The 26,993-nt window shown below is 39.0% G+C and overlaps 1 protein-coding gene across 1 annotated transcript in view; it reads left to right on the top strand.

Moving 5' to 3' along the window:
- The window catches only part of LOC122291643 (calpain-type cysteine protease DEK1), a 47,759-nt gene that overhangs the window by 9,902 nt on the left and 10,864 nt on the right, over positions 1 to 26,993 (top strand). The window contains exons 3-19 of the mRNA XM_043099463.1: positions 10,031 to 10,281; positions 11,913 to 12,095; positions 12,275 to 12,410; positions 12,833 to 12,963; positions 13,064 to 13,178; positions 13,261 to 14,281; positions 14,440 to 14,550; positions 15,587 to 15,645; positions 20,793 to 20,955; positions 22,086 to 22,359; positions 22,464 to 22,614; positions 22,761 to 22,872; positions 22,961 to 23,126; positions 23,249 to 23,319; positions 23,443 to 23,534; positions 23,693 to 23,855; positions 24,042 to 24,113. Coding sequence (XP_042955397.1) covers positions 10,031 to 10,281; positions 11,913 to 12,095; positions 12,275 to 12,410; positions 12,833 to 12,963; positions 13,064 to 13,178; positions 13,261 to 14,281; positions 14,440 to 14,550; positions 15,587 to 15,645; positions 20,793 to 20,955; positions 22,086 to 22,359; positions 22,464 to 22,614; positions 22,761 to 22,872; positions 22,961 to 23,126; positions 23,249 to 23,319; positions 23,443 to 23,534; positions 23,693 to 23,855; positions 24,042 to 24,113 — 3,271 coding nt within the window. The remainder of the gene's footprint in view (positions 1 to 10,030; positions 10,282 to 11,912; positions 12,096 to 12,274; positions 12,411 to 12,832; positions 12,964 to 13,063; positions 13,179 to 13,260; positions 14,282 to 14,439; positions 14,551 to 15,586; positions 15,646 to 20,792; positions 20,956 to 22,085; positions 22,360 to 22,463; positions 22,615 to 22,760; positions 22,873 to 22,960; positions 23,127 to 23,248; positions 23,320 to 23,442; positions 23,535 to 23,692; positions 23,856 to 24,041; positions 24,114 to 26,993) is intronic.

Genomic DNA, 26,993 nt, shown 5'->3' with positions numbered 1-26,993 from the left:
AATGGGGTTTTGGAGTAATGAAGTGACTTTCTAGAAAAAAGGAATAATGAGGAGTTTGTCAAGTTTCATTTGTGGATGATACCCAAGATTGTTAAATAAGGCTAAGTCGGAACATCTTTGCCATTTGTGCTGTCCACCATCTTGTTTAAAGTTGCTTCTAGGCTGAAAATAATCTAGGTAAATTGTCTATCTCAACTGGAGTTGTGGTTGATATTGGAGGATTGGCCCGTATCTATCTATGGGTCTACACTTTGGGGTACCTTTAAAAAATCCCATATGGATGGCAATATCGAGAAGACATAACATTGATTGGCGTGTTGGAAGTGACTTAGGGGGTACTATCAAATTTTGACAACACAAGATCATCCTCAGCTCCCTTGGAAGAACATTTGGAGGACCTGTGTACCTTCCAAAGTTGCCTTCTTTGTATGGAACACCGCTCTTGGGAAGATCTTGACCACGGACAATCTGAGGAAGAGAGGTTGTGTAGTTATGGATTGATGTTATTTATGTAAAAAAAAATGGAGAATATGTGGATCACTTCTTATTGCATTGTGAGGTAACAAGGGAATTGTGGGATGAGATCTTTCACAGGGTTGAAGTTGCTTGGATTATGCCTACGAGGGTGGTGGATTTGTTAGGTTGTTGGAGGAAGATGCAAGGTTGTCATCAAGTGGTAGTTGTGTGGAAGATGATCCCGTTGTGTATCATGTGGTGTATTTGGTTGGAAAGGAATGCGTGCTGCTTTAAAGACAAGGAATGCACTAGGGTGGAGCTAAATAACTTTTTTCTACACACTTTAATGCTTTGGTTTTCTGCTATTGTACTAAATGGGGACAACGTTCATGATTTCCTGTCTTTAATTTATCGCTCTTAGAATATAGTTAGGTGTTCTATGTATACTTCCTGTGTATGCGGGCTATGCCTATTTCATTCAGATCAATAATATGGGGCCAGTAATTTTTTTTTTTTGAGGGGTAGTCAACTTTGTTCTCTCCGTACATTTTCTCTCCTGTGATGGTTAGTGCTTTTCAATTTCTTTAGTTGGGGTAGTTAACGACGGTTCTCACGGCGGTGCTTAGTTTAGGTTCTTGCTTTACGTTATGCAGTGGTGTAAGGAGGTTGTGATTGATTCAAAATGCTTTTCTCTCGTAAAGGAGGGGGGCAGGGTGGTTATCACAGAAAAAACTTGGAGGATGGTGGCACAGATAGCTCTGGGTCCATTAGCGGTGCAGTGGTTGGCAAAGGCCATGGCGGTCTGTTCAAAGGAAGAACAAAAGGAATTTTATACCTCAAAAAGGGAAGGCAGCAGTAGTTTCATTGCTCAACGGTGTTCAAATTCGAGAGGTCGTTATCTGGCAGTGGTAGAGTATGGAGTTGGTGGGAGGAGGAACTTCATATTCATACCAGAGGAAGAGGGAAGTGGGTGGATTAAGATGGGGGAGGTGCTGTGGGATTTTGTTGATGAAAGGAGAAAAGTGCAAACTGAGGACAGTAGGAAGAAGATGATAGGCAAGCAGTGGTTGGTGCAGTCACAGCCTTTGTCCTACAAGGAGGCACTGATGGTGGAGCAGCCGAAGGAGCAGCGTACTGAAAATGAAGAAGGTATGGCGTTGAGTAATGTCCCTGACAGAGAGACGTGCCTGATCCAGGGGCAGAGTAGTAGTAGACAGCTAGGTGGCGTGTCTGATGGGGAAACGTTGAAGTTGTTGTGGGAAGCAAAAACGCAGATTTTAGAATTACATAGGAAAATAGAGTGCTTATTAAAGAAAGAAATGGGGCAGGCTTATTTTGGGCCGGATCTGGGCCTGGAGGGGGAGGAAGCTAGGGCCACGAGGCCTTCTCATCTGGGCAGAAAGGGGCCCACGGGTAAAGGCCCGCTTAGGAAGCCGTATGACCCGGCCTCATCTCACGATCCGCTACCTCAAAAAACCTGGAGGATTCGAAACCCGAGACCCGACCCATATACATCGGCAGAACAGAAGTCCACGTCGACCCAAACTCAGGCCGAACAGATAACGACGGCGAAAGTTTTGCCGGCATCACAGACATCGCCGGCGAGAAGGGTGGAGCAGATTTTACCGCATCGTGTGGAGGAAAAAGACGAGATTCAGCCTCCGACGGTCCTTTTCCCAGATATTTACGCACAGAACTTACCGATAGGTAGTATGGTGGAGTATTTCGCTCAAACGGAGTTGCATGGCTCAGAGGGAGAACACCTGGACCTTCTCGTAGAACACGGATTCGAACGGGATGAAGAGAACTTGGAGGAAATCGAAATACAGCATATCCCGAGAGCTTTACCACTTGCTGTTGGGGGACAGAACAGTTCGGAGATCCTAAGGGAGGATCCTATGGCTCAAAGTGATGAAATAATAATGGTTCCTGACTCTCAAGAATTAAATCAGCCGATGACCTTAAGGGAGATTCTTGGTAATTCATCTGAAACCACCTCAGAGGGAGTGGAGATAATGAACACAATGGTGGAATGGGAAGGCCATAATCAGTGTGAAGGGCAGGGGGACAAGAGTCCATTTCCTTTAGACTGTCTTCTACCAAATGAGTGTGAGATGTCGGATTGGGTTTTCAACAAGGTTAAAGACATTCAACAGATAGTGGGTATGAAGTGTGTAGGCTATGAAGAACAGTTTTTGGCTCTTCTCACGGCCATAGAGGTGGGCCATTCGCATTCTAAAAATAAAGGAGCCAAGAAACGAAGGGAGCTTAAGAGATTGGATTGGTCCTTGAACGAGGGTAGTTCAAGCCGTGATAGGGTCAAAGGGAAGGGTACGTTTGTTTCTTTATGAAGCCAAAAATAGTTTCGTGGAATGTTCGGGGGCTAAATGAGAATAATAAGTGCTCTCGCATAAAAAACTTGCTACGAGAATGGCGGGTGGATATTGTATGTCTACAAGAGACCAAGTTGAAACTGGTAACCAGAAAAATAGTGAGAAGTGTATGGCATTGCCCATACGTGGACTGGGTTTATTTGGCTTCGAATGGGGCTTCGGGGGGTATTCTTGTGATGTGGGACAAAAGGGTGATGATGAAGAGGGAGGAGTTCATAGGGGAATATATGGTGGCCGTCTCTCTTAAGATGGTGGAAGATAACTTTTTGTGGGCTTTTGCAGGAATTTATGGACCGAATGTTGATACCATCAGACATCAACTTTGGGAAGAAATTGCGGGGGTACACAGCTGGTGGGATCTCCCGTGGTGCATAGGAGGGGACTTTAACATCACAAGGTTCCCAAGTGAAAGATCAGGGGATAGTCGTATACGTCCAGCCATGACGGAGTTTTCTGATTGCATCTTTGAGTTGAATTTGGTGGATTTACCACTTATTGGTGGCCCATTTACTTGGTCCAATAGTCAGACATGGTCACGGTTGGATAGATTCTTAATATCGCCAGAATGGGAATGTCAGTATCCAGAGGTTTGTCAAAGAAGATTGCCGCGTCTATGCTCAGATCACTTTCCAATTCTACTGGATGGGGGAGGCATTCAAAGTGGGCGTAGGTACTTCAAGTTTGAAAACATGTGGCTTAAAAGTGAGGGTTTTGTGGATAGGGTAAGGAGCTGGTGGTCCTCGTATCAGTTTAATGGCACTCCCTCTCATATACTTGCAGGCAAACTAAAGGCTTTAAAGGAAGATCTAAAACTGTGGAATTCCCAATCTTTTGGGGATCTAGGGGAGCAAAAGAAAGTCATGATGGGAGAATTGCAGGTTCTTGATAGGATCAATGAAGGTCGAGCTCTCACCGTAGAGGAAAGATCAAGAAAGGCAGAATTGACTTCAGAGTTGGAAAGGGTATTATCTTGTGAAGAGATCTCTTGGCGACAAAAATCAAGAGCTTTGTGGTTGAAAGAAGGGGATAGAAGTACGAAATTTTTCCATAGAGTGGCAAACTCTCATAGGAGGAATAATACCATTGAGATGCTGAATATAAATGGTAGAGAGTGTACTGAGGCCCCTGTGATACGGGAACACGTGCTGAATTTCTATGAACAATTATTTACAGAAAGGGAGGGATGGAGGCCTAGAGTGGATGGTCTTGTTTTTGATTCCATTGAGCCGCAGACAGCAGCTAGGTTGGAAAGAGCGTTTGAGGAAGAGGAGATATATGAAGTGATCAGACGAATGGGGAAAGACAAAGCGCCAGGACCAGACGGTTTTTCGATGGGGTTCTTCTACACTTGTTGGGAGGTGATAAAAGAGGATTTGTTGAATGTCTTCCAGGAATTATTCTCGTCTGGGAAATTTCAGAAAAGTTTGAATACGACTTTTATTGCATTAATTCTGAAGAAGACCGAGGCTGTGGAAGTGAAGGATTATAGGCCCGTTAGCCTCATTAACGGGGTCTATAAAATTATTTCAAAGGTATTAGCAAACAGGTTGGGAGAGTCCCTTGGTAAGATAATCTCAAAGCCACAAAATGCCTTTGTTAGGGGTCGTCAAATTCTGGATTCGGTTTTAATAGCCAATGAATGCTTGGATAGTAGATTAAAATCCGGTATGGCAGGGATTATTTGTAAATTAGACATGGAAAAGGCATATGATCATGTAAATTGGGACTTTCTTATCTATCTTTTGAGGAGGTGTGGATTTGGGGAAAAATGGTGTAGGTGGATTAGATGGTGCATTTCAACAACAAGATTCTCAATTTTGATTAATGGCAGTCCAGAAGGTTTTTTTAACAGCTCGAGAGGTCTAAGACAAGGGGATCCGCTATCCCCACTCCTCTTTGTTATAATCATGGAAGCCCTGAGTAGGATGTTAATGGCTCTAGTTAATAATGGTTTGTTGGCTGGTTTTTCTGTGGGTGATCTGAATAGGGGCATTATCTCAATCTCTCATTTACTTTTTGCTGATGATACTTTAATTTTCTGTGAGGCTGATCAAGAACAACTTAGAACTCTGAAAGCGTTGCTGTTATGCTTTGAAGCAGCATCAGGTTTGAGAGTAAATTTTGATAAATCAGAATTAGTACCAGTTGGGAATGTGAGTAGATCTCGACAGTTGGCTAACACGTTGGGGTGTAAGGTAGCCACTCTTCCTATGACATATTTGGGTTTACCGTTGGGGGCGGCTTCACGAGCCATAGCTATATGGGATACAGTGATTGAGAAAATAGAGAGAAGATTGGCTGGATGGAAGAGACTGTACTTGTCGAAAGGAGGCCGGGTGACCTTGATAAAGAGTACTCTTTCTAACTTACCCACTTATTTTCTGTCTTTGTTTACAATTCCAGCTTCGGTGGCGGCAAGGATTGAAAAACTGTATCGCGATTTCCTTTGGAGTGGTTTGGGGGATGAATTCAAGTTTCACCTAATCAAATGGGACACGGTTTGCAGACCAATTTCTTCAGGAGGATTGGGGATAAAGAACTTGAGAAAATTCAATCGGGCTCTTCTAGGGAAATGGTTTTGGAGATATAATATGGAGCCGGAAGCTTTATGGAAAGTAGTAGTTCACAGTAAATATGGCAGCCTATGGGGGGGATGGTGTACTAGAGAGGGGAATGGATCGTATGGAGTGGGGATTTGGAAGCAAATAAGAAGGGGATGGAATCTGTTTGCCAACCATACTAAACTTTTGGTGGGGGAAGGCACACGTGTAAGTTTTTGGAGGGACATTTGGTGTGGGGAGGAGGCATTGAAGGACGCTTTTCCTTGTGTATATCAAGTGGCTTGTGACCAAGAAGCTTCGGTCGCGGACCTTTTGGTTCGCTCAGGGGACCATGTTCACTGGAACGTCACTTTTTATAGAGCAGCACATGATTGGGAAGTAAACAGTTTTACAGATTTTTTCAACCTAGTGTACTCTATGAAGCCGAATGGTTTGCATGAAGATAAGCTGTGGTGGAAATATACGGGAAAGGGTATTTTCTCGGTTCGCTCTTATTATAAGGCCCTTACAGCTATACCGAATGCTCCGTTTCCATGGAGAAGATTGTGGAGGAATAGAGCACCGCCCAAATCACTGTTCTTCATTTGGACAGCAGCCCTGGGTAAGATTTTGACTACCGATAATCTGCGGAAGAGGCGGGTAATCATTACTGATTGGTGTTGTATGTGTAAGAGAGCTGGTGAATCAGTGAATCATCTCCTGCTACATTGTGAGACAGCTAGTGCCGTGTGGTGTGAAGTATTCCGTCGTGTAGGGTTAAACTGGGTGATGCCGAAGTCAGTAGTTGAATTACTAGCCAGTTGGGCGATGCCGGGGGGAGACCTACATATCAAAGCTGTGTGGAAGATGGTACCTATCTGCATTATGTGGTGCATTTGGCAAGAGCGAAATGAACGAACTTTTGAAGACAAGGAGAGGACAACGGAGGAGCTTTGTATCTTTTTTTTCAGCACTTTATTTCTGTGGTCGCTAGCTATAGACTTTAATGGCCTAAATGTACATGAGTTTCTAGTGACTACTGTAGCTACCTAGATAGGTCTTACCTCTTGTATACCATCTTGTGTACTTGGGCTATGCCTATTATTATTAATACTACTGTTTACTTATCAAAAAAAAAAAAAAAAAAAAAAGGAAGTGACTTAACTTATTCAAGGGTTCAGGTGGATCACACTGATTATGAATACTATCTAATTTGTCCACGTATGGTCTGTTTGCTTCCCCCATACCTTTTGCCATAGCCTTTTGTCTTGAGTAACATCAAGTTATTCTTGTAGGGCCGAGCCAATGATGAGCTCGCGTACCACCCAATCAAGTGGTTTAGAATTTGCACCCTGGTTTCTTAAGCTGGCTTGGGGCCCTAAACTTGTTATTGCTTGACAAAGCTTTCTTGGGTAAATAGTTATGGCATTGTGCTGCGGAGAGTGAGGCTTTATGGAGATTAGTGGTAGAAGTCAAATGTGATGGTATTTCGGGAGGATGGTGTTTAAATGATATCAACAGCCTTTTGAGGTTGGGGTGTGGAAGAACATGAGGAGGGGATATGGGATTTGTCCCATGGTGTTAGATTTAGGGCTTGTTTGGGAACACAAACCATCTCATCTAAAATTTTTCATAACTTCCTTCCCAAACATCACTCAAAATACAAACACTTTTCAATATTAAACCTTTAAATTTTTCATCTAATCATTATAACTTTCCCAAACTTTTTTTTTTTGATAGGTAAACGATATTATTAATATGAATAGGCATAGCCCAAGTAAAACAAGAAGTTATACAAGAGATAAAACCTATCTAAGTTGCTAAAGATGACAAAAGAAAATCGTGTATATTTTGGCCATTAAAGTCTACAGCAATGGCCCAAAGGACTATAGAAGTGAAAAAAAGAGAGCGAAGCTCCACTAGTGTCCGCTGCTTGTCTTCGAAAATCTGCTCATTACGCTCTCGCCATATGCACCACATAACACAGATTGGAACCATTTTCCACACGGCTTTGATCTGTGGTAATCCACCCGGCATCCCCAATTGGCCAATAACTCAGTCACCGTAGCAAGCATCACCCAGTTTAACCCGATTATGTTGAACACTTCGCACCACAAGGCTCTCGCTGTCTCACAATGTAGCTGTAGATGATCCACGGTCTCTCCAGCTTTCTTATGCATACAACACTAGTCTGCAATAATTACCCAGCGTTTTCGCAGATTATCTGTTGTTAGAATCTTACCCGGTGTTTTCCCAAACTTCCAAACAAAACACACAAAAAAATATAACCTTTTCAATTTTCAGAACAAAAATAATATTAAAAATTAATATTCTAACAATATTTTATTTTTATAATATTTTTATTCAACTTTTTCTCTCCCCTTACCCAAAATCCAATAAAACATCTTAATTCAAACAATTTCACACTATTCACAAACCATTCACTACTATTCACAGAATTCTCATCTCATCTCATCTCATTCTTTGAACATCCCTTTAATTTTGGTTGGATCTCAACTTAGATTTTGGTGTGATATGTGTTGTGGGGGCTAGACGTTTGAAGACAGCTTTCCTAGAATCTTTAAGTATCTTTTACCGTAAGGAGGATTTGGTAATAGAACATTTGCAGAATTTTTAGGAGTGGCTCCCGTGGAAGTTACTTTTATTAATCAACACTAATTCTTTGTACTCCATCAGGTTGATAGCAGTGGGAAAGATAAAATATGTTCAATTTGTTCTAGAAGACGGACCATCAAGTCAAACTATGTGCTCTTCCCTTGAGTTGAGCCTTGTTCGCTTGGGAGAGACTTTGGAGTTAAGACACAATCAATGGTGGTAATCTTTGTCTAGATAGGACTTCAAGGAAGATCTTAACGGTGGATAACTTGACTACTAGAGACAAAGAAATAATGTAGTGAAGGACTTGTATATATGTGAGTATTGTGGAGAAAGTGTGGACCTTTGTTTCTTTACTGTGAAGTGGCTAGGAGTTATGGTTATTGATAGTCTGTACCTTTGGGATTGAATGCAGGGCTGGCAATCGCGTCAGGTCATGTCGGGTCAATCCGACACGAGTTGTTTAAAAAATGAAAAATGAAAAATGAAAAAAATTCACAAATATGTGAGTATTTCGACTTCTATATAACAAGACAAAGGCTATATAATACAAATTTGAGACAATATTTAAAATGAAAGCTATATTTTTCAATTTAAAACTGAATTTCTAGTTTAAATGTGGGGGGTCAATCGGGTCAGGGCTGCCAATCGCTGGATCCTTTGTTTCTTCACTGTGAAGTGGCTAGGAGTTATGGTTATTGATATTCTGTACCTTTGGGATTGAATGCAGGGCTGCCAATCGCGTGAGTTGTTTAAAAAATGAAAAATGAAAAAGTTCACAAATATGTGAGTATTTCGACTTCTACATAACAAGAGAAAGACTATATAATACAAATTTGAGACTATTTAAAACAAGAGCTATATTTTTCAATTTAAAACTGAATTTCTAGTTTAAAATGTGGCAGGTCAATTGGGTCATTTGTTGACCCGTGACCCAAATCACCCGAATGATAGTTTTCTTGTTCTCTTATTTGGTTAATCGGGCCAAACTGTGAACCTGCGGGTTGAATTAATTGGGTTGATCCGACCTGACCTGAACCCGATTATGCCCAACTATTTTTTCATGTTGGGTTCGTGGGTCATGAAAAAAATTGACAGCCCCAATTGAATGACTTATGCCCTAAGGGGGTTGTGGACTTGATGGCTTGTTGGTGTAGTCCACTTAGTCGCCATGCAACCTAGAAGGCTGGAGGATGGTTTCTTTGTGTTTGATGTCGTCCATTTCGGGGGAATGTAATGTTTGGAATTTTGAAGATTCAAAGAGGACGATCTTCCAATGACGAGCCATTATGTTCAATTCTCTCTATGCTTGCATGGCTAAATACACTAGCTCCCATTTATTTATTTCTCTAAATTTGAAGCATTTGTGTTCATTCTCTCCTTTTCCTTATTTGGGTGTTTCCTATTGCAAACTTCTTGTGTACTTGGGTTGTGCCTGTTTGTGCTTTGAATAAGACTGCTTCACATAAGAAGTACTTGTTAAAAAAAGTGATTGAGGTATGGATAATGTTTTGTGGATGATGTAACTGTTCATTGTGATAGTGGAAGCTTTTATAAAAGGGTAGGATAAAAGTCGATTTTGGAATGCCTTCAACTATCTGGTAGAATTGGTAACCACCTCTCAATGCTGGAGTTTTACTATAAGATATTTGGGAGATGACAGATTTAGAAAGTAGAGAACTCAGCAAAAGATGATTAGTGGGGTGTTCGTTGCTACATCCTGTTAATCTTTGTTACAGAATGTTCCTGCAGATGTGAAAGATACTCTAGAATGTTGAGGAAGCTTTCTGGAAATTCTTTTGTACAATTAGGTATCATGTAACACGTTCTTGTTTGGTGGAGTCAGTAATTACTCTATTTATCTTGATGGTCTATAAATTTTCTTTATGATTATTGCTAGTAAGTGGTATGTTTCTTGCTGCTTACAGGAAGTTTATTGTATGCTGTTGATCCTTCCTTGCTTATCCTGTAATTAACCCAAAATGTGGGATATGCTGACTGTTTTTTTCTGGTTTCTCTTTCCAGTTGGATTTTTGCAAGAAAATGGCCAGATGTCTTGCGAGGGCTGCACCTCCATTTACTTTGCGGTTTCTTGAATTTTTCTGCATGGATGGTTGTTGTTTCTCCAGTTTTGGTGCTCGTTGCATGGGGATGCTGGTTGATTGTTATATTGGGTCGAGATATAATTGGGCTGGCAGTGATAATGGCTGGTACTGCTCTTTTATTGGCATTCTACTCGATCATGCTTTGGTGGAGAACACAATGGCAAAGCTCAAGTATGTCTAGCTTTGATTCTTTTTTTGTTTTTTTGGGAAACGTTTCTCCAATCTACCAATCCTTCTTTTTTCATGATATACTATTTGTATTTAGTTGGGAAACAAGTTTCCCATGTTGGAGCTTGTCCTGAGTTATTAAATGTGGTTACAAAGATGAATGTTTTTCTTCTGACTATTACAAAGATGAATGCTTGTTTCACCAGAGAAATGCCATTTTGTATGCGATTCCTATTTCCCAAAGTGATATTTCTAGTTGCTTGCACTTGTATGAGATATTGATTTTGCTTTTGATATGATTTTTATTTTTGGCTTTGTTTGAATAACTTCCATAGAAATGATAGTGTTAGTAGGTATCTTGAGCATTTAATGTTCATATTCTAGTTTGCTTGACTAGGGAACAAAGGAAATGGATGCTGTTTTGAGAATAGGGAACGCTCTCCAGATGGTTTCAGGGCATTTTTCTTTCATACTTTATTACTTTGGGCATTTTCTATTGTATTGAATGGAACGAGTCTTAATTACTTTTATGCTACTATCCGTAGCACTTAGTTTGTAACTAGGCTCGTTTTGTATACTCCCTGTGTACTTGGGCTTTGCCTATTTACGTGGATCAATAAAATCTCTTTTACCTATCAAAACAAAAAAAAGAAAAAAAAAATTATAGTTTGCTGGACTCTAGTATGTCTGGTCAGACTGTTCTCTTCCCTATAAAAGGACAAATCTTTTGAGTACATGAAAATGAGAAAAACCATTGTGGAATCATCCTTCTCAAAGCTTTTTAAAGATGCTTGGATTCATTGGAATTTAATCCTTAGGTTTTCAAATAATGTGCGGCATGAAATCAGCTGGCCTCAGATGACATTTTTAAGTTTTTACAGATTCACAGTGGGTTAGAGAAGGTGAACTATCTGGCTTAACGTATTTAAAAGGAAGCATCTTTAGCGAATAGTTTATGGACTTGTTATTTCTTGAAGTGTTCAGATTTTGGTTCAAGGTCCCAAGGAGGGGTGGAGAAAGGAGATAAAGATGGATAGTAGAAAGGCTGAGAAAGATAGGTTTGAAAAGGAAGGTTCGGGATGATTGGGAAAATTTTTTTTTGATTGGTAGACAAATTTATTTTGTTCAAAAGAGTATGCAAGAGCCCAAGCATATGGGACATATATGAGCAATGCTTGAGCGTGCTGGTTTACTGAGAAAAGGATGATTGGGAAATTGATATAGGGAAATGCGGGTGGAGCAAACTATTGGGAAAAAGAGAATGAAAGAGTTATTTAAACTAGCAAAAAGAATATTTGGACTGTTGAAGATTTTATTCTGCTTATCATCGATCTTTCAAAAAGAATAAAAGAATATTCTGTTTATCGTTGATGGGAGATTTTATTTATCTTGTTGAATGGTTTTGTTTCTATCTTGTTTCTATCGCATGTTTCCATTGCTAAATTGTTTTGGATGCCATGTAGAAAGGAAAATGTGGGTGGGGGATTTTTTAACTGTAGTATGTTTTATCTGTCTGCACACGCTCACAGCCTCACACACTCATGTGTCCACACTCCTCCTACTTGCACACAGAACATATCCGAAATATATTTTATCCGTGTACTTAAAAAAGTTTCTCCTCTTTACTTCAACAGAGGCTGTTGCCATTCTACTTCTTCTGGCTGTTGCCCTACTCTGTGCATACGAGCTTTGTGCTGTTTACGTTACCACTGGTTCAAGGGCATCTGAGCGATATTCACCTTCTGGTTTCTTCTTTGGTGTATCAGCAATTGCCTTAGCAATCAACATGCTCTTTATTTGCAGGATGGTATTTAATGGTAAGCCTTGCAATTTTCTCATCATGATGCTTGTTTTCCATTCTGCTAATTATCAGATGTAATTGTATGAAGGTATTTCACAACGCTTAAGGCATGAACCTTACTGATGCATCAACTTTAGTTGTTACTGGTCTGCTGTCTATTTTTTTGTTGTAACTGTTTGCCGTATCAATCTGCAGGAAATGGCTTAGATGTGGATGAGTATGTTCGGAGGGCATACAAATTTGCTTATTCTGATTGTATAGAAGTGGGTCCTGTGGCTTGTTTACCCGAACCCCCAGACCCCAATGAATTGTATCCTCGGCAATCGAGTAGGCAAGTCACTTGTATTTTTTTCTATATTTATTAAATTAGCAATTGAGGGTCTTCAAATTTCTGCTGGCTATTGGTTATTAGTAGGCTGGTATGGTTTATTGAATTTTTATAGTTTAGATAAGTGTACCTTTTGGTTCACAACTGGCTTCACGAAATGATACACAGAAAGTGTGAAGCTAGATAAAAACGGTTAAAATGGCTCCAAATAGGATTCGTATGGTAGAGAGTAGGTAGTTAATTGTCCTGTTGTGCCTTTTCTTTGCCTTCTAGGAAGGAAAGTTTTGGCTGATCCAAGATCAGATTGGGTTTTAGATTTTAATTGCTTTAATTCTTGGTTGAAAATTGTGGTGCATTGATATTTATATGATTTTGTTTTCAATATGTTCATTCTTTTGAATTGTTTTCTTTTTTCGTTTTTATAGGGCTTCACATCTTGGAGTTCTCTACCTTGGCTCACTTATCGTGCTTCTTGTGTATTCCATTTTATATGGTGTGACAGCAAAGGACGCACATTGGTTGGGAGCCATTACATCAGCAGCAGTTATCATTCTTGGTCTGTTTTTATTCACTCTGGAAATTTGCATGCCCCTCTTTGCCAATAACTTAGTATTATTATGGTGCTAGTTTATCGATTTGCAATTGCTGTCTTGTAGATTGGAATATGGGTGCATGCCTGTATGGGTTTAAGCTTCTTAGCAGTCGTGTTGTGGCACTATTTGTAGCTGGCACATCTCGGGTTTTTCTCATTTGCTTTGGAGTGCATTACTGGTTTGTTTTAGACTCTCTGATTGCAAGCATTGGCAATACAACTGGTTTTGGTCACTGTTGTCACCGACATATTTCTTTTCAGGTACTTGGGGCATTGTGTTAGTTATGCAGTTGTAGCATCTGTGCTTTTAGGGGCTGCTGTTTCTCGTCATTTATCAGTTACAAACCCATTAGCTGCAAGGAGGGATGCATTACAGAGCACAGTGATTCGCTTAAGAGAGGGATTTCGTAGAAAGGAACATAACAGCTCATCCAGCTCTTCTGAAGGTTGTGGCTCAAGCATGAAACGTAGCAGTAGTGTTGAAGTGGGTCACCTTGGTAATGTAATTGAAGCAAGTAGGGCTCAATGCACAGTTGATGGTGCTAACTGGAATAATGTTGTCCTGTGTCGAACTGCTAGTTCACAAGAGGGAATAAACAGTGATAAGAGCATAGATAGTGGAAGGCCAAGTTTAGCATTTCGTAGTAGCTCTTGTCGCTCTGTTGTTCAAGACCCTGAAGTAGGGACATCCTTTGTTGATAAAAATATTGAGCCCACTAGCTCCTTGATGGTTTGTTCTAGTAGTGGTCTTGAAAGCCAAGGCTGCGAGTCTAGTGCTTCAAATTCTGCGAATCAACAAATGCTAGATTTGAATTTATCTCTTGCATTCCAAGAAAGGTTGAATGACCCTAGGATCACATCTCTGTTGAAAAAAAGGGCAAGACAAGGCGACCTAGAACTGACAAGTTTATTGCAAGATAAAGGATTGGATCCCAATTTTGCCATGATGTTGAAGGAGAAGAGCTTGGATCCAACCATCCTGGCATTGCTACAAAGGAGTAGTTTAGATGCAGATAGAGATCACCGTGACAACACTGATATCACCATCATTGACTCGAACAGTGTCGACAATGCTATGCCCAATCAAATTTCATTGTCAGAAGAATTGAGGCTTCATGGGCTTGAAAAGTGGCTTCAATTGGTGAGGCTTATATTGCATCACGTAGCTGGTACTCCAGAGCGAGCATGGGTTCTCTTTAGTTTTGTCTTCATCGTTGAAACGATCATTGTGGCAATTTTTCGTCCAAAGACCATTAAAATCATTAATGCATCACACCAACAGGTAAAAGAGAAAAAATTGTTCTTTTTGGTGGCATCTTGATATCCATAAATCACTCCTGTTTAATGCTGGGAACTAAATGGATTTATATATGTTCAAGGTTGTTTGGTGTGGCATTGTCCCTACTTATTTTGGTATTTGGTAAATTTTTATGTTTGTAGTTTGAATTCGGCTTTGCGGTGTTGCTGCTTTCTCCAGTTGTCTGTTCAGTCATGGCTTTCCTGCGTTCACTTCAAGCGGAAGAAATGGCCATGACATCAAAACCCCGCAAGGTAAAACTGCATATATTTAGTATGAGATATCTGAATTAGTTCAGTGGCTGATATTACTGTTACTTTCCGATTTCTCTTTGGGCTGATTATTTGCTAGAATGATTTGCTTGGAGATGTAATTAAGATTTTTGTAATGGTCCTCCGATTTTAATTTTTATGCAGTGTTGGCAGTCTTTGAAGGTGAGATGGTTATATGTATATATATATGTTTTTTTTCCCCTGATAAGTAGATGAATATCTATTACTGTAATGAGATTGTAAAAAACAAACTGTCGTTGTAAGGATGCTTACTTGCATGTCTCTCAGGAAGAATAGTTTTGTATCTGTTGTTTGAAAATGCTTATCTGTATGAAGGAATACATACGGAGAAAAGGTTTCCACGAGCCTACAAATTTTGCATTTTTTTTTAAAATTTTTTTTCCTTCAAACCATTCTTTCATTTTTTATTTTATTTTATTTTTTTTAAGCAAAAATATTATATATATTAACAATAGGAGTATCTAAGTACACTGGACGTATACAAGAAAGCATCTAGCCCATACTAGAGAGCTCCTAATGGCCAATAAGCCCATGAAAATTAGAAATCTATCCAAAATACACCAAGCCCGAATGGGAATAGGACAAACCTCCCCAACCCAACCCCTTGTTTCCGGTAAGACTAATACTTCACCCAAAACTCCCTCTACGAGGATTGCTTCATAATGCCCTCCCTTTAGTCTTCCCTCGACTTGAACTACCTCCCCAACCCAAACCATTCTTTCCTATGGGGTAAAAGCATCTTAAGAAAGGTTGGAGTTTATTCTATCTACAAGCTGAACTGAGTTTGTAAATATGGAAGTTCAGGTGCAATCTCCTTTATTAAATGGTCCATCACCATCATAAAAGCAATTATTACTTCTACCTAATTTATAAAAATCCATATGTAGTAATATGCATGGATTTAAGTACCGGAATGAGCACTACTTCCCTTTTCATGAACTATTCTAATGGCATTATCAAGTGTTCTTACTCTGTCAATTGTGCCATGTTTCCACAGTATGGCTTTATAGCTTGGCTGCTCAGCACCTGCGTTGGGCTGTTGCTTTCCTTCTTAAGGTATGGTCCTTGTGTTTCGGTAGATCATTCTTATCTTTTTGGTGTTCTTCCAATTTTTATATTCATTTATGCATAAACAAAATGATATCGTGATGTATGGAATGGCTTTAATTCGATTTGAATAGTTGACCACATGTTAGCATACTTGGCATCCAAAAATTGATCACTCTTATTTAAAGTAGCATTTTATTTTGTTATATCTATACTAATATTATTGACTTATAGTAGACTAGTGGTGGCAATTTGTGTTCGTGGGTCGTGCTCATGTTGTGTTAGGTCATGAGTATTAGACTATATGGGTCAACTCCGAACATGACCCGTTTAATTAAATCCCTTACATGACCCATATAAATAATGACGCGACCCGCCTAGCGTGTTGAATGATTAACTTTTATTGGGTTAACCTGGACAACACATTTAACCTGTTTCAACCTGCTTAACCCATTTCAACTGTTTTTTATAAATTGGTTGAGTTGGCCCGTATATTTTTTTTAACCCAATTAATATAATTTCATATATAATACAAGGAAAACTATATAAATAATTTACAATTACAATTGGATTCATGATAAAATATTTTATTATCAATATCCGAACCAATAATACATAAGAAAATTAATATTTAAAAATAAAATAAAATTACATACTAACAAAAAAAGTTTAATAGTTTGATATATCAAGTAGTCAAATACTAATATTAATATTACATCTCAAGAATAAAAAAGGCATATAAATCTAAACATTTGAAAATAGTTCGTGTTATATAGGGTGATTGTGGGTTTCGCGGGTTGACCCGCAATTGACCCGTTTATTAGTCATGCCTTACCGGGTGAAACCATCTTGAACCAAACCCATTTATATCAAACCCTCGCTTATTTTGTGCCGGGTTCACGGGTTGTGTCATACATTGCCACCCCTACTGTAGACATGGTTATAAATGTTCCAAAATGAATCCTCTATTTTTCTACTTATTAAAAAAGAAAAAAAAATCCTCTATTTTTCTAGTTGTATTCTGAATTTTAACTTTTCTGCAGCATTTATGGGTCTATTTTTCTTCAGTCAGCTTAATTGATTATCTTACACACTCTTCAGCATTGATGAAACCATACCAATGATAAGTTTAAAGTTGCATGCTTGATGTGCCCATGGAGTGACCTCTCTCAGTCGTTAGGATGTTACTTTACGTTGCGTCATTGGAAGACTGCATGAATTGCAGTGGAGTTCATTTCGTGCTGTATGACTGACTTGGATGCAACATATTTAATAATAAAGGAAACTAGTATGGTAAACAATATGATATTTAATAATACCTGCAGGTGTTGCTGATCGTATTGATAAGTCTGCTGCGCTTTCTTATAGGGAGGAATTGGGGGCGAAGCCAAGTTCCATCTTGTTAGTTGGGACAAGGTTTGCTCCCCGATATGTTGTGGAGGTTTGGGGGTTTGTAAGCTAAGGGTCTTTAATAAGGATTTGCTTGGGAAGTCATTGTGGCGGTATCACCAGGAGGAGGAGGCATTGTGGAGAGTGGTTATTGACTCTTAAGTATGGGAGCAGTTGGGGGTTTGGTGTTCTATTGAAGTTAGGGGTGCTCGTGGAGTGGGCTTGTGGAAAATATTAGAAATGGATGAGGAGGGTTTTCCTGACTTTTTTGATTAGAGGTTGGCGAGGGCTCTAAGTTAGTTTTTGGCATGATGTTTGATGTGGTGATAGGGCTCTTATGTTTGCATTCCTAACTCTTTCGGATTGCTCAAGATAAGGAGGCTTTGGTGGTGGATATGATGGATACCATAATCCTTTTCCTTGGAGGAGTGTTTGGAGGAGTAAGGCACCTCTTTAGGTCTCATTCTTTGTTTGGATAGCATCTTTACGGAAGATTTTGACCATGGATAACTTAAGAACTAGACAAATCGTAGTAATTGACTGGTGTTGCACTCTTATCTTCTGTGGTGCACATCTCGGGCACATTCAATCCTTGCAGGCTTTGCTTCTTTGTCTCTCAACGTCTGAATTGGTGCCAGTGGGAGTAGTTTTTGAAGCGGATAATTTAGCTGCTCTCTTGGGATGCAAGGTAGCATCTCTACCTTTGAAGTATCTAGGCTTACCTTTGGGTGCTCCCTTTAGATTCGAAAGAATTTGGCATGTTGTGGTTGAAAAGGTAGAGTGCAGACTGGCTTCTTGTAAGAGGTTGTATTTGTTGAAAGGTGGTAGGTTGAGTTTTATTAAAAGTACTATTTCTAACTTACCCACTTATTTCCTGCCATTGTTCCCGCTCCCTACAAAGGTTGCCAACCGTATTAAGAAGTTACCAAGGGATTTCTTGTGGAGTGGATTGGGGGAAGAATTCAAATTTCATTTGGTTAATTGGTCAACAGTCTGTACTCCATTTTCTAGGGGTGGATTGGGGATTCTCCACTTGGCAAAATTTAATCAAGCCCTGTTGGGTAATTGGTTGTGGAGGTATTAACACGAAAGAGAGGCCCTATGGAAGTCACTTATAGATTCACATCTTGGGGAGGCTTGGGGATGGTGGTGCTTGAATGAGGTACACGGCCCATATGGGGTGTGTTTGTGGAAATTCAATAGGAGACATTGGGAGATCTTTCGAGGACATGAACATATTGTGGTAGGTGACGGCTCTCGTGTTAGATTTTGGTACGAAAAAATGGTGTGGTGAAAGAAGTCTCCAAGACACCTTCCTGGCCATTTTTGAGCTTGTACGAGAAAAAGATGCAGCGATAGCCAACCTCTTGGTCATTTCCAGACTTTTATTGAGTTCATAGGGCAGCTCAAGACTAGGAGCTGGAGACTATTACAGACTTTTATGCAACATTATATTCAGTAAACAGGACTGAGGGTACCGGCGATAAGATGAACTTTAGCTCATCCAAGAAAGGTAAATTCACTATTGGATCATTTTATTAAGTTCTAAAAAGTCCTGGAATATGTTCCCATGGAAAAGTATATGGCAGGCGAAAGCTCCTTCAAAAGCACCTTTCTTCATATGGACAGCGTCATTGGACAAGATTCTTACCACATAATTTAAGGAAACACAGGGTAATGGTGTTGGACTGGTGTTGTATGTGTAAGAAGAATGGTGAATTAGTAGATCATTTGCTTTTATGTTGCTAGGTGGCCATAACCATGTGGGATGACCTCTTCATGAGAATGGGGTTGTCATGGGTCATGCCTCTTAGATTGGTGGATTTCGTTGCAAGCTGGAGAGGGCTTAACGGTAACTCACAAGTGGCAGCCATCTGGAGGTTCCTATATATATGTGTTGGTGGATCTGGCAGGAGCGAAATGCTAGGAGCTTCGAAGATCGTGAGAGAACAATGAATGAGCTATAAGTTCTCTTTTTTAAATAATTGATCTTATGGGTAGGGGCCATTGTTTGTAATGGACTAAATGTCCATGATTTTCTCCTTTCGATTGTAAACTCTACTTAGGGGCTTTTCATGTATACTCCGTGTATACTTGGGCTTTGCCTATTTCTATGAATAAAACTTCTTGATTGCCTATATAAAAAAAAAAATTGACTAGTGTTGCATGTGTTTGAGAAGTGGAGAGACAATGGATCGTTTTCTTTGTCATTGACTCATTGTGAGGTGGCTTGGGCCCTATGGATGATATAATTAGTAGAGTGGGGCTAGCACGAGTTATGCCTTGCAAAGTGGTTGATCTCCTTGCCAGAGAGAAAGGTCCAGATGGCATCTTGCAATTGTTGCATTATGGAAGATGGTCCCCATATGTCTACTATGGTGCATTTGGAGGGAAAGGAATGATCGGAGCTTTGAAGACAGAACGCTTATTGGATGATTTCAGATGTTTCTTCTTTGATACACTAATTTCATCGGCAATTGCTATAGATTCAACGGATTCAGCTGTCATGATTCTCTTGTATCTATTTCTAAGGTGTTTTCTCTTGTATATGTCCTGTATGCTTGGGCTACGCCTATTTTCTTTTCTGTTATAACATTTCTTTAACCTATAAAAAAAAGTGATGTTGCTCATGAAGACAGACAAAGTTAGAGAAGTGCATTTGGATCAGTGTGTTCTGTGGATCAAAACAATACTAAATGGAAGGAGTTGCTTGGGGGCTACATGTGTAGGCTTTAACTTGTAGCATATGATTTTAGCAAGGTAGAACTGTTTTTCCATAGAACAATATGGTGAATCAAAAAATTTCATTGGTTCGGTTTGATTAAGATCAAGTTAAAGGCACCATACCGGTGGAGCAAGGTTAAAATATAGGTTACATTAGTGAGGAAAGACAAAGTCTGTAATTTTCTTTTAGTGGCTTTAGGTTGAGCAGGATGTATAAAAGGTATCATTTAGTTAATACATGTCTCTGGAACAGGCGTACTACACCTTAGTTTTGTATCTAACACTTTTTTAGTTCTTGTGTTGTGCCATTCCAAGGTACCGCTGTGAAACTAACTCTTATTCTACCTTTTCCGTCCCAACTAGATGTTGTTAGGCTAAAAATGTTGCCTTAGTTCTGTTTGATTAAATGTTCTATTGATCCTTGTCTTTTTGTTTATGGGTGAAGTAACAGCCATGAGTGTGTAGACATGTGGCGCTGCCCTGGGGAAAAATAAAAAAAAACTACTACACATAATAGTAAAACAATGATGTGGAAACTGGAAAGCCTCTGAATCTGTCCATAAATGAATAAAAGGAACTCCTGATCAGTTTCCGTTTGTGATTCTAATACTTGCTTTCCTACTGCTTCTTGTGCCAGATGAGAGTTCTGACTGCCTAATCACCCCCATAGTCCTAGCCACATAGGAACGTTGTTAGTTGATGGTCAATTTGTACTGGTTAGTGTGAAGATCATTTCTTTGTTCAGGTTGAGAGCACTGAGTCATTTGAAGCTGGATTTCTATGTTGAACTTAACCAGTAAATTATAATGATATGTTGGTTTCACTTAACTTAGAATTCAGATTGAAAGCAATATCACATGTTTATGAAAAAAGTCTTTTTAATTGATTTCTATTATGTCCTCCTATATACAGGCATCAAGTTGACAAACAATTTGAACTTTTGCTATAAGCTCAAATAACTTTGGTTCCTTTTAATTTTTTGATGTGCCTATTGCATTAGCTGAACACTCTGTTATCCCTTGATATCTGTGTTTGTTTTGCAGCAAATCATCAGTACTTCTTGGATTGTCTTTGACTGTTCCACTTATGATCGCTTGCCTTTCTGTTGCCTATCCCATATGGATCCGTAGTGGCTACCAGTTCTGGGTTCCTCGAGTACAATGTGCTGGTAACACTGGAAATCATCATATGCCTGGGACAAAGGAGGTTTGATCTTTTGTCTCTTCCCCTCCCTGCATTAGTGTAACCAAACAACTATATTTAAAACATGGAAAATGATAGGATTACTACTGTTTTACTAACTATTTACTACTCATTTTGTATTTGATTTTTTATTTTACTTAATGGTTAAGGAAGTGACTATTAGTAAAATTATATATATTTTTAATTTTTTCTTAATGGCTAAGGATGTTAAAAAAATACTTAAAAAGAAAAAAATAACAAAATAAAAAATTCCTAATACTTTATAAGTAGTAAATGGCTAGTGATAGGGTAGTAAGCCTATCACTACCCTTAAAACATACAGATATTTACACTAGATGTTGATTTGTGATTTAGGATAAAATCTCATGCACACAGATGTGGATTGTGAATTACTGGTTGCATCTTACTGTGTTGGGTTATTCATCAGTTGGACTGTTGGAGAGTTTGGCGTTGGCTACACTTGTATTATTAGAACTACCTTTGATTCTGCCATTTAATATTAACTTAGGCACAGAACAAATGCGCAAATTGTTTTATAGAATACAACAGATTGTAGAAACTGTGAGTGCCGTGAACAGACGATTGAGCAGCTCTAGACCTTTTTTTTCAATGCTTTCCTTCTTTGGACAACTTCTGTAGACTTTAATGGGCTCAATTTATATGATTTTGTATCATATTCTTTTTCCAGATGAGTCTCTCTTATGTATCTTATGTTTACTTGAAGTGGGTCTTTTGAGCTTTTGAATGAAATTTTATCGCTTGAAATGTGTGGCTTATGTAGATTTGATTAGTTTGGTATGTGTTTTCTATTTCACTATTTTGTTTTAACTTTTATTCCTCTCTTTACTGGTTTTTGAGACTTCTCCTTGCTTTATTTTTCTTTCTCCATTACCTTATGTGAGTGCTGTCGTAGAATCTTTGTTCAGATTGGATTAGCTGTAATTATCTAAAGAAGCAAACCATGGTTCTCTTAACTTTGAAGGTGCTAGTAGTTTTTCTTCTTGATAAATAAGTCAATACTTTATGAATGATCAAAGAGTGCCCATGTTCATAGGGAGTATACAAGATATGGTGCTTGTAAGTTGGAAGCATATTGCCTGAGGGATCCATCATTAAACAATTTTCTCTTTCAGGGTGTTGTTCTTGTCATTTGTATATCGGTATTTGCTGGATCGGTATTAGCTCTTGGTGCAATAGTATCTGCAAAGCCGTTAGATGATTTAAAATATAAGGGATGGACTGGTGAGCAAAAAGGCTTAGGCTCTCCTTATGCATCATCGGTGTACCTTGGCTGGGCAATGGCATCTGCAATTGCCTTGGTAGTTACTGGCGTACTACCAATTATTTCATGGTTTGCAACATATCGGTTTTCTCTTTCTTCTGCCATCTGTGTTGGGATATTCTCAGGTAGTTTATCTGAATTTGCTTTGGTTTTGATTCCTTGTGAACTCCATTAAGTTGGACTGACGTGTTAATTTATCATATTCTTTGCCTCTGCAATTTCTTTCCAGTTGTTCTCGTGGCATTTTGCGGTGCATCCTATTTAGAAGTAGTTAAATCTAGGGATGACCAGGTTCCAACAAAGACTGATTTCCTGGCTGCTTTCCTTCCTCTAGTCTGTATTCCAGCTATACTATCACTTTGCTCTGGTTTGCATAAATGGTGAGTAACTCATATGATGGTACTTTAGTAACTTAGCTCTACCGTTCAACTTTAACAAGCAGTGTTCGGGCATTTTCAATAATTTGTGCTCATTAAGGTAGTAGCTGCTTGTTCACGTTCTGATTTGATATGGAATATATTTGCAGGAAAGATGATGATTGGAGTCTTTCTCGTGGTGTATATGTATTTGTTAGCTTTGGTCTTCTCCTCTTGCTTGGTGCAATATCAGCTGTTATTGTTGTTATTAAACCTTGGACTGTGAGGATCCTTTGGTGTTTGCAGTTCATTTTAGCTTTAAGTTGTAGTGAGCCTGTCTAACTTGGTTCTTTTTCTTAATGCAAAACAGATCGGTGTAGCATTTCTTTTGGTTCTTCTCATGATTGTACTAGCTATTGGTGCCATCCACCACTGGGCTTCAAACAATTTTTATTTGACCAGGACACAAACGTTCTTTGTTTGCTTCCTTGCTTTTCTTTTGGCTTTGGCAGCATTTCTTGTTGGATGGTTTGAAGGTGAAAAATGGAATTCACAACCACCCTATACCATTTTCCTAGCCTCATATCTTCGTAGTTCTTAAGAAAAAGGCATCATAACGCTACTTATGACATTGCCTTTTTTCACCTTTTCTGTTCAGATAAACCATTTGTTGGAGCATCTGTTGGTTATTTTTCATTTCTGTTTCTTCTTGCTGGAAGAGCATTGACTGTAAGTTATATTGGTCTATCTCTATTCCATGTTGCAAATCTTTTTGTTTGTATGTGATCTTGTCTTATTTCTAGTTATCCTCCTCATCTGCATTTGCATAATCATATAACCCTTTTTCTGCAGGTTCTTCTTTCACCCCCAATTGTAGTCTATTCTCCAAGAGTACTGCCTGTATATGTCTACGATGCTCATGCAGATTGCGGAAAGAATGTCAGGTTTGTCAAATGTCCTATTTATTCTTTTGTTTCTGTTAGCATATTTCCGACTTGCAACTTGCTCTACTTTTTCTTTTAACATGCAATGTACCGTGTTTCTGGATAGAGTAATACTAATTTATTCACATCTGATATATGTCAAATCAATTTCACGACAGTGCCGCCTTTCTCGTACTTTATGCAATTGCTTTGGCAACTGAGGGCTGGGGAGTTGTTGCCAGTTTGAAAATATATCCACCGTTTGTTGGTGCTGCTGTATCAGCGATTACTCTTGTTGTAGCCTTTGGATTTGCCGTCTCTCGTCCATGCCTTACTCTCAAGGTTTTTGCATTAACAACCAATTTGTTGATGTTTGTCATTACTTCAACTTGTAGTTGATTCATACTATGATAGCATCAAAGATGTTTTTGAGATAGTTCTATAAAGGAAAAAACATTGTGTGCACTGTCTTGCATCTCTCTTCGTAGTTTTGCTTCCTTCTAAGATGTTATTTATTTTGATCTCTAGATGATGGAAGATGGCGTGCACTTTCTCAGCAAGGATACTGTTGTTCAAGCAATTGCTCGATCTGCAACAAAGGTAAGTTTTATTTTGTTACAGATTGGTATTTGAACATTATCCCTAGATGAACTTTTCAATTCAAATTTAGCGAGCTTGATTTCCACAAACTTTTTGTTTTTTCTGTATGGTTAAGTATCCTATTATTACTAATTTACTAACTTGCCAAAAAAAAGTATTTTGTTACTGGATTTGGTGATCCACACTACTGTTTCTATTTGGCACTGTGTGTGTATGTTTGTTTGAACTACAGAACACATTCATACATACGTAAACAGTTTTATCTGTTTATTTCAAGGTCAAGTCTTTTCGTTATTCTTTTATAGATTATATAATCAAATTTGTGACACTGATGTTTTACTCGGACTTTGTTCTTTTCTTTAATTCTATTTGTTTCATTAATGTGTTCTGCTTGATGTTGGAAGCTATATTCAGAAGATGGTGGGAGTGGTGTCTAATTTAGCATTTATGTATGATTAATTGTTTGATGTAACTTTAATTGGCTTTGGACTATTACAAAAGGTAGTCATAGATAAGAAGTCTTTGTCCTTGCTGTGTGATGTGACTTCTTCCATGGGTTTTGCTTCTGGATCAGTGTAATTTAAACTACTGTTGGAATCAAATTCTGTCAATATGGTGGTAGAATGGTCTAGCTCTGATCTGTTGGTGCCCACTACCATTGATATCACTTTTATGGTGCTTGGCGGCAAAGAAAGCAGCACTGTTTTGTCAGTTAAGATCCCCTTTTTTAGGCTTGTTCCCTTGGGTGGCTCTTGGTGCTGAGAATGAACCCTGATTGGCAAGGGAGGAAGACGAGTCCCTTTGCCAGAATGCTTCCCTTTGTGAGAAGTTAGTGGAGGATAAAATTAAAAGGGATAAGGGTGAGGAGGTGATAACTTTTGAAGTGGTTGAGGTTTACGGCATTGGCATGAGTAGGTCTGGTGATTCAATTCCCTTGATTTCTTGCCCTCAGAATGATAATGTGGTTTGTACAGGTTTGAAATCATTGGACCGGGTGCTACTAAAGGTGAAGGAAATTCAACCTTGTGTGAAGTTATCACGTGAGGGCTTTGAAGAGCAGTTCATGGCTTTACTCATTTCCATCAGAGTGGGCATTTTTATAGGAGGTTAGCACATAGAGAACTAACACAGCTAACTTGGTCTATGAATTATGACTCACGGGACCCAAATTCGAGTCATGGCCAAGTCATAGGGAGGGTATTGTTGGGTTCTTTATGAAGCCGAAGCTGGTAACTTGAGTGTTTGAGGGTTGAGTGAGGCCAAGAAGCGCCTTAGAATTAAAAATTTACCTTATCAATGGAAGGTAGATGTTGTTTGGTAACGCCCCAATGGAAGGCCCAAACCACATGACCGATATTCCAAATGGACTAGTCAATGATACAATTGGAGCCCCATCAAAACATTATAAAGAGCAAGAACTTCTCATTCCCAAGCAATGTGGGATCTCATACATCATCTATCCTTATCCTTATCATATGAGGTATCACATGTTTGTTTGCTGGAAATGAATGGAGTTTGTCACTAGAAGCATTGTTTGAAGTTTGTGTGGGTGCCATCATGTGGGAAGGATTTATTAGCCTTCAAGGGGTGTCCTGTGGAGTTTTGCTATTGTGGGATGGTGGTGGATAAATTGGCAGTGTGAGTACACTGAGGCTTGTTCTTTTAGAAATGGAGAAGATGATTTCTCTTGGGGGTTTGTAAATGCTTGGTTGCGTAAATTTGATAGTGATAGAAGATATTTCTAGGAAGAGCTGATTGGTCGTTGTACTCAGCCGGAACTACCATGGTCCATTGGTGGGGATTTCAATGTCACTCAGCTTCCAAGTGATATATGGGGTGAATCTCATTTTTGCTCAACGATTTGGATTTCTTAGAATTCATCTTTGAGCAGTATCTCATGGATATTCCCCTTGTTGGATTCTTATTACATGTTATAGTAAGTGGTCACTCCTTAGTGTAGAATTGATAGATTCCTTGTATCCCTAGAACGAGAAACATATTTTCATGATCTGTTAGAAAATTAGGGGTTGCAATTTATGTTAGTGTCATGAGTGTTCAACTTTATGGGTTAACCCGAACACTACCCATTTAATTAAATGGCTTAGTTCTTTAAACCCTAACCTGACCTATATAAGTAAAGGGTAACACAAGATGCTTGGATAGTTTTTTTTTAGTAAGTACATGCTTGGATAGTGAAGCATGGTCAATAATAAAGAATTTGAGTGTTTGCTTGGAGGCCCAAGCTTGATGGATTACTACTTCAGTCTGTAGAGCAAGAGATGGCCACGTGGCTTGAGAGGTCATTTGAAGAGAGTGCTCTTCTCAAACTGGTAAAAAGTATGATCAATAATGAAGCATCATGTTTGGATGGCATTAGATTACTTTCTTTCAACCTTGGAGGATGTGATGAAAGAAGAAATTATGAGGGTATTCCATGATTTTCATACGAACAGCAGTTAAAAAAAAAAAAAAAAAAAAAAAAAAAAACCTTCATTCAACTTTCATAGCCCATGTTCCTTAAAAAGCTGGGGCAGTGGATAAAATTCTCCCTTTGGGAGCCTCTTTTGAGTCCAAGTCTATTTGGAATGGTGTGATTGAGATGTTTGACCACCGATTGGTTAGTTGGAAAAGGATGTCTATTTGTCTAAAGGTGGTAGATCACCTTGATCAAGAATATCCTCTATTGTGTACATATTTCTTGTCCTTGTTTCCTTCCCACCACCATAGCCAATCAAGTAGATAAGCTACAATTTGACTCTTTTTATGGAGTGAGATAGCTGAAGAGTTCAATATCATTGAATAAACTAAGCCAAGTTTCGCTCTCCGATTTCTAGGAGTGCTTTAGGAGTTCATAACTTGATCCTATTTAATTGTGCTCTT

The sequence above is a fragment of the Carya illinoinensis genome, chromosome 13 (genome assembly GCF_018687715.1).
Source record: "Carya illinoinensis cultivar Pawnee chromosome 13, C.illinoinensisPawnee_v1, whole genome shotgun sequence".
In the NCBI taxonomy this organism is placed as follows: Eukaryota; Viridiplantae; Streptophyta; class Magnoliopsida; order Fagales; family Juglandaceae; genus Carya; species Carya illinoinensis.
Note: the sequence above shows the minus strand (reverse complement) of the source record. Positions and strands in the feature narration are given on the sequence as shown.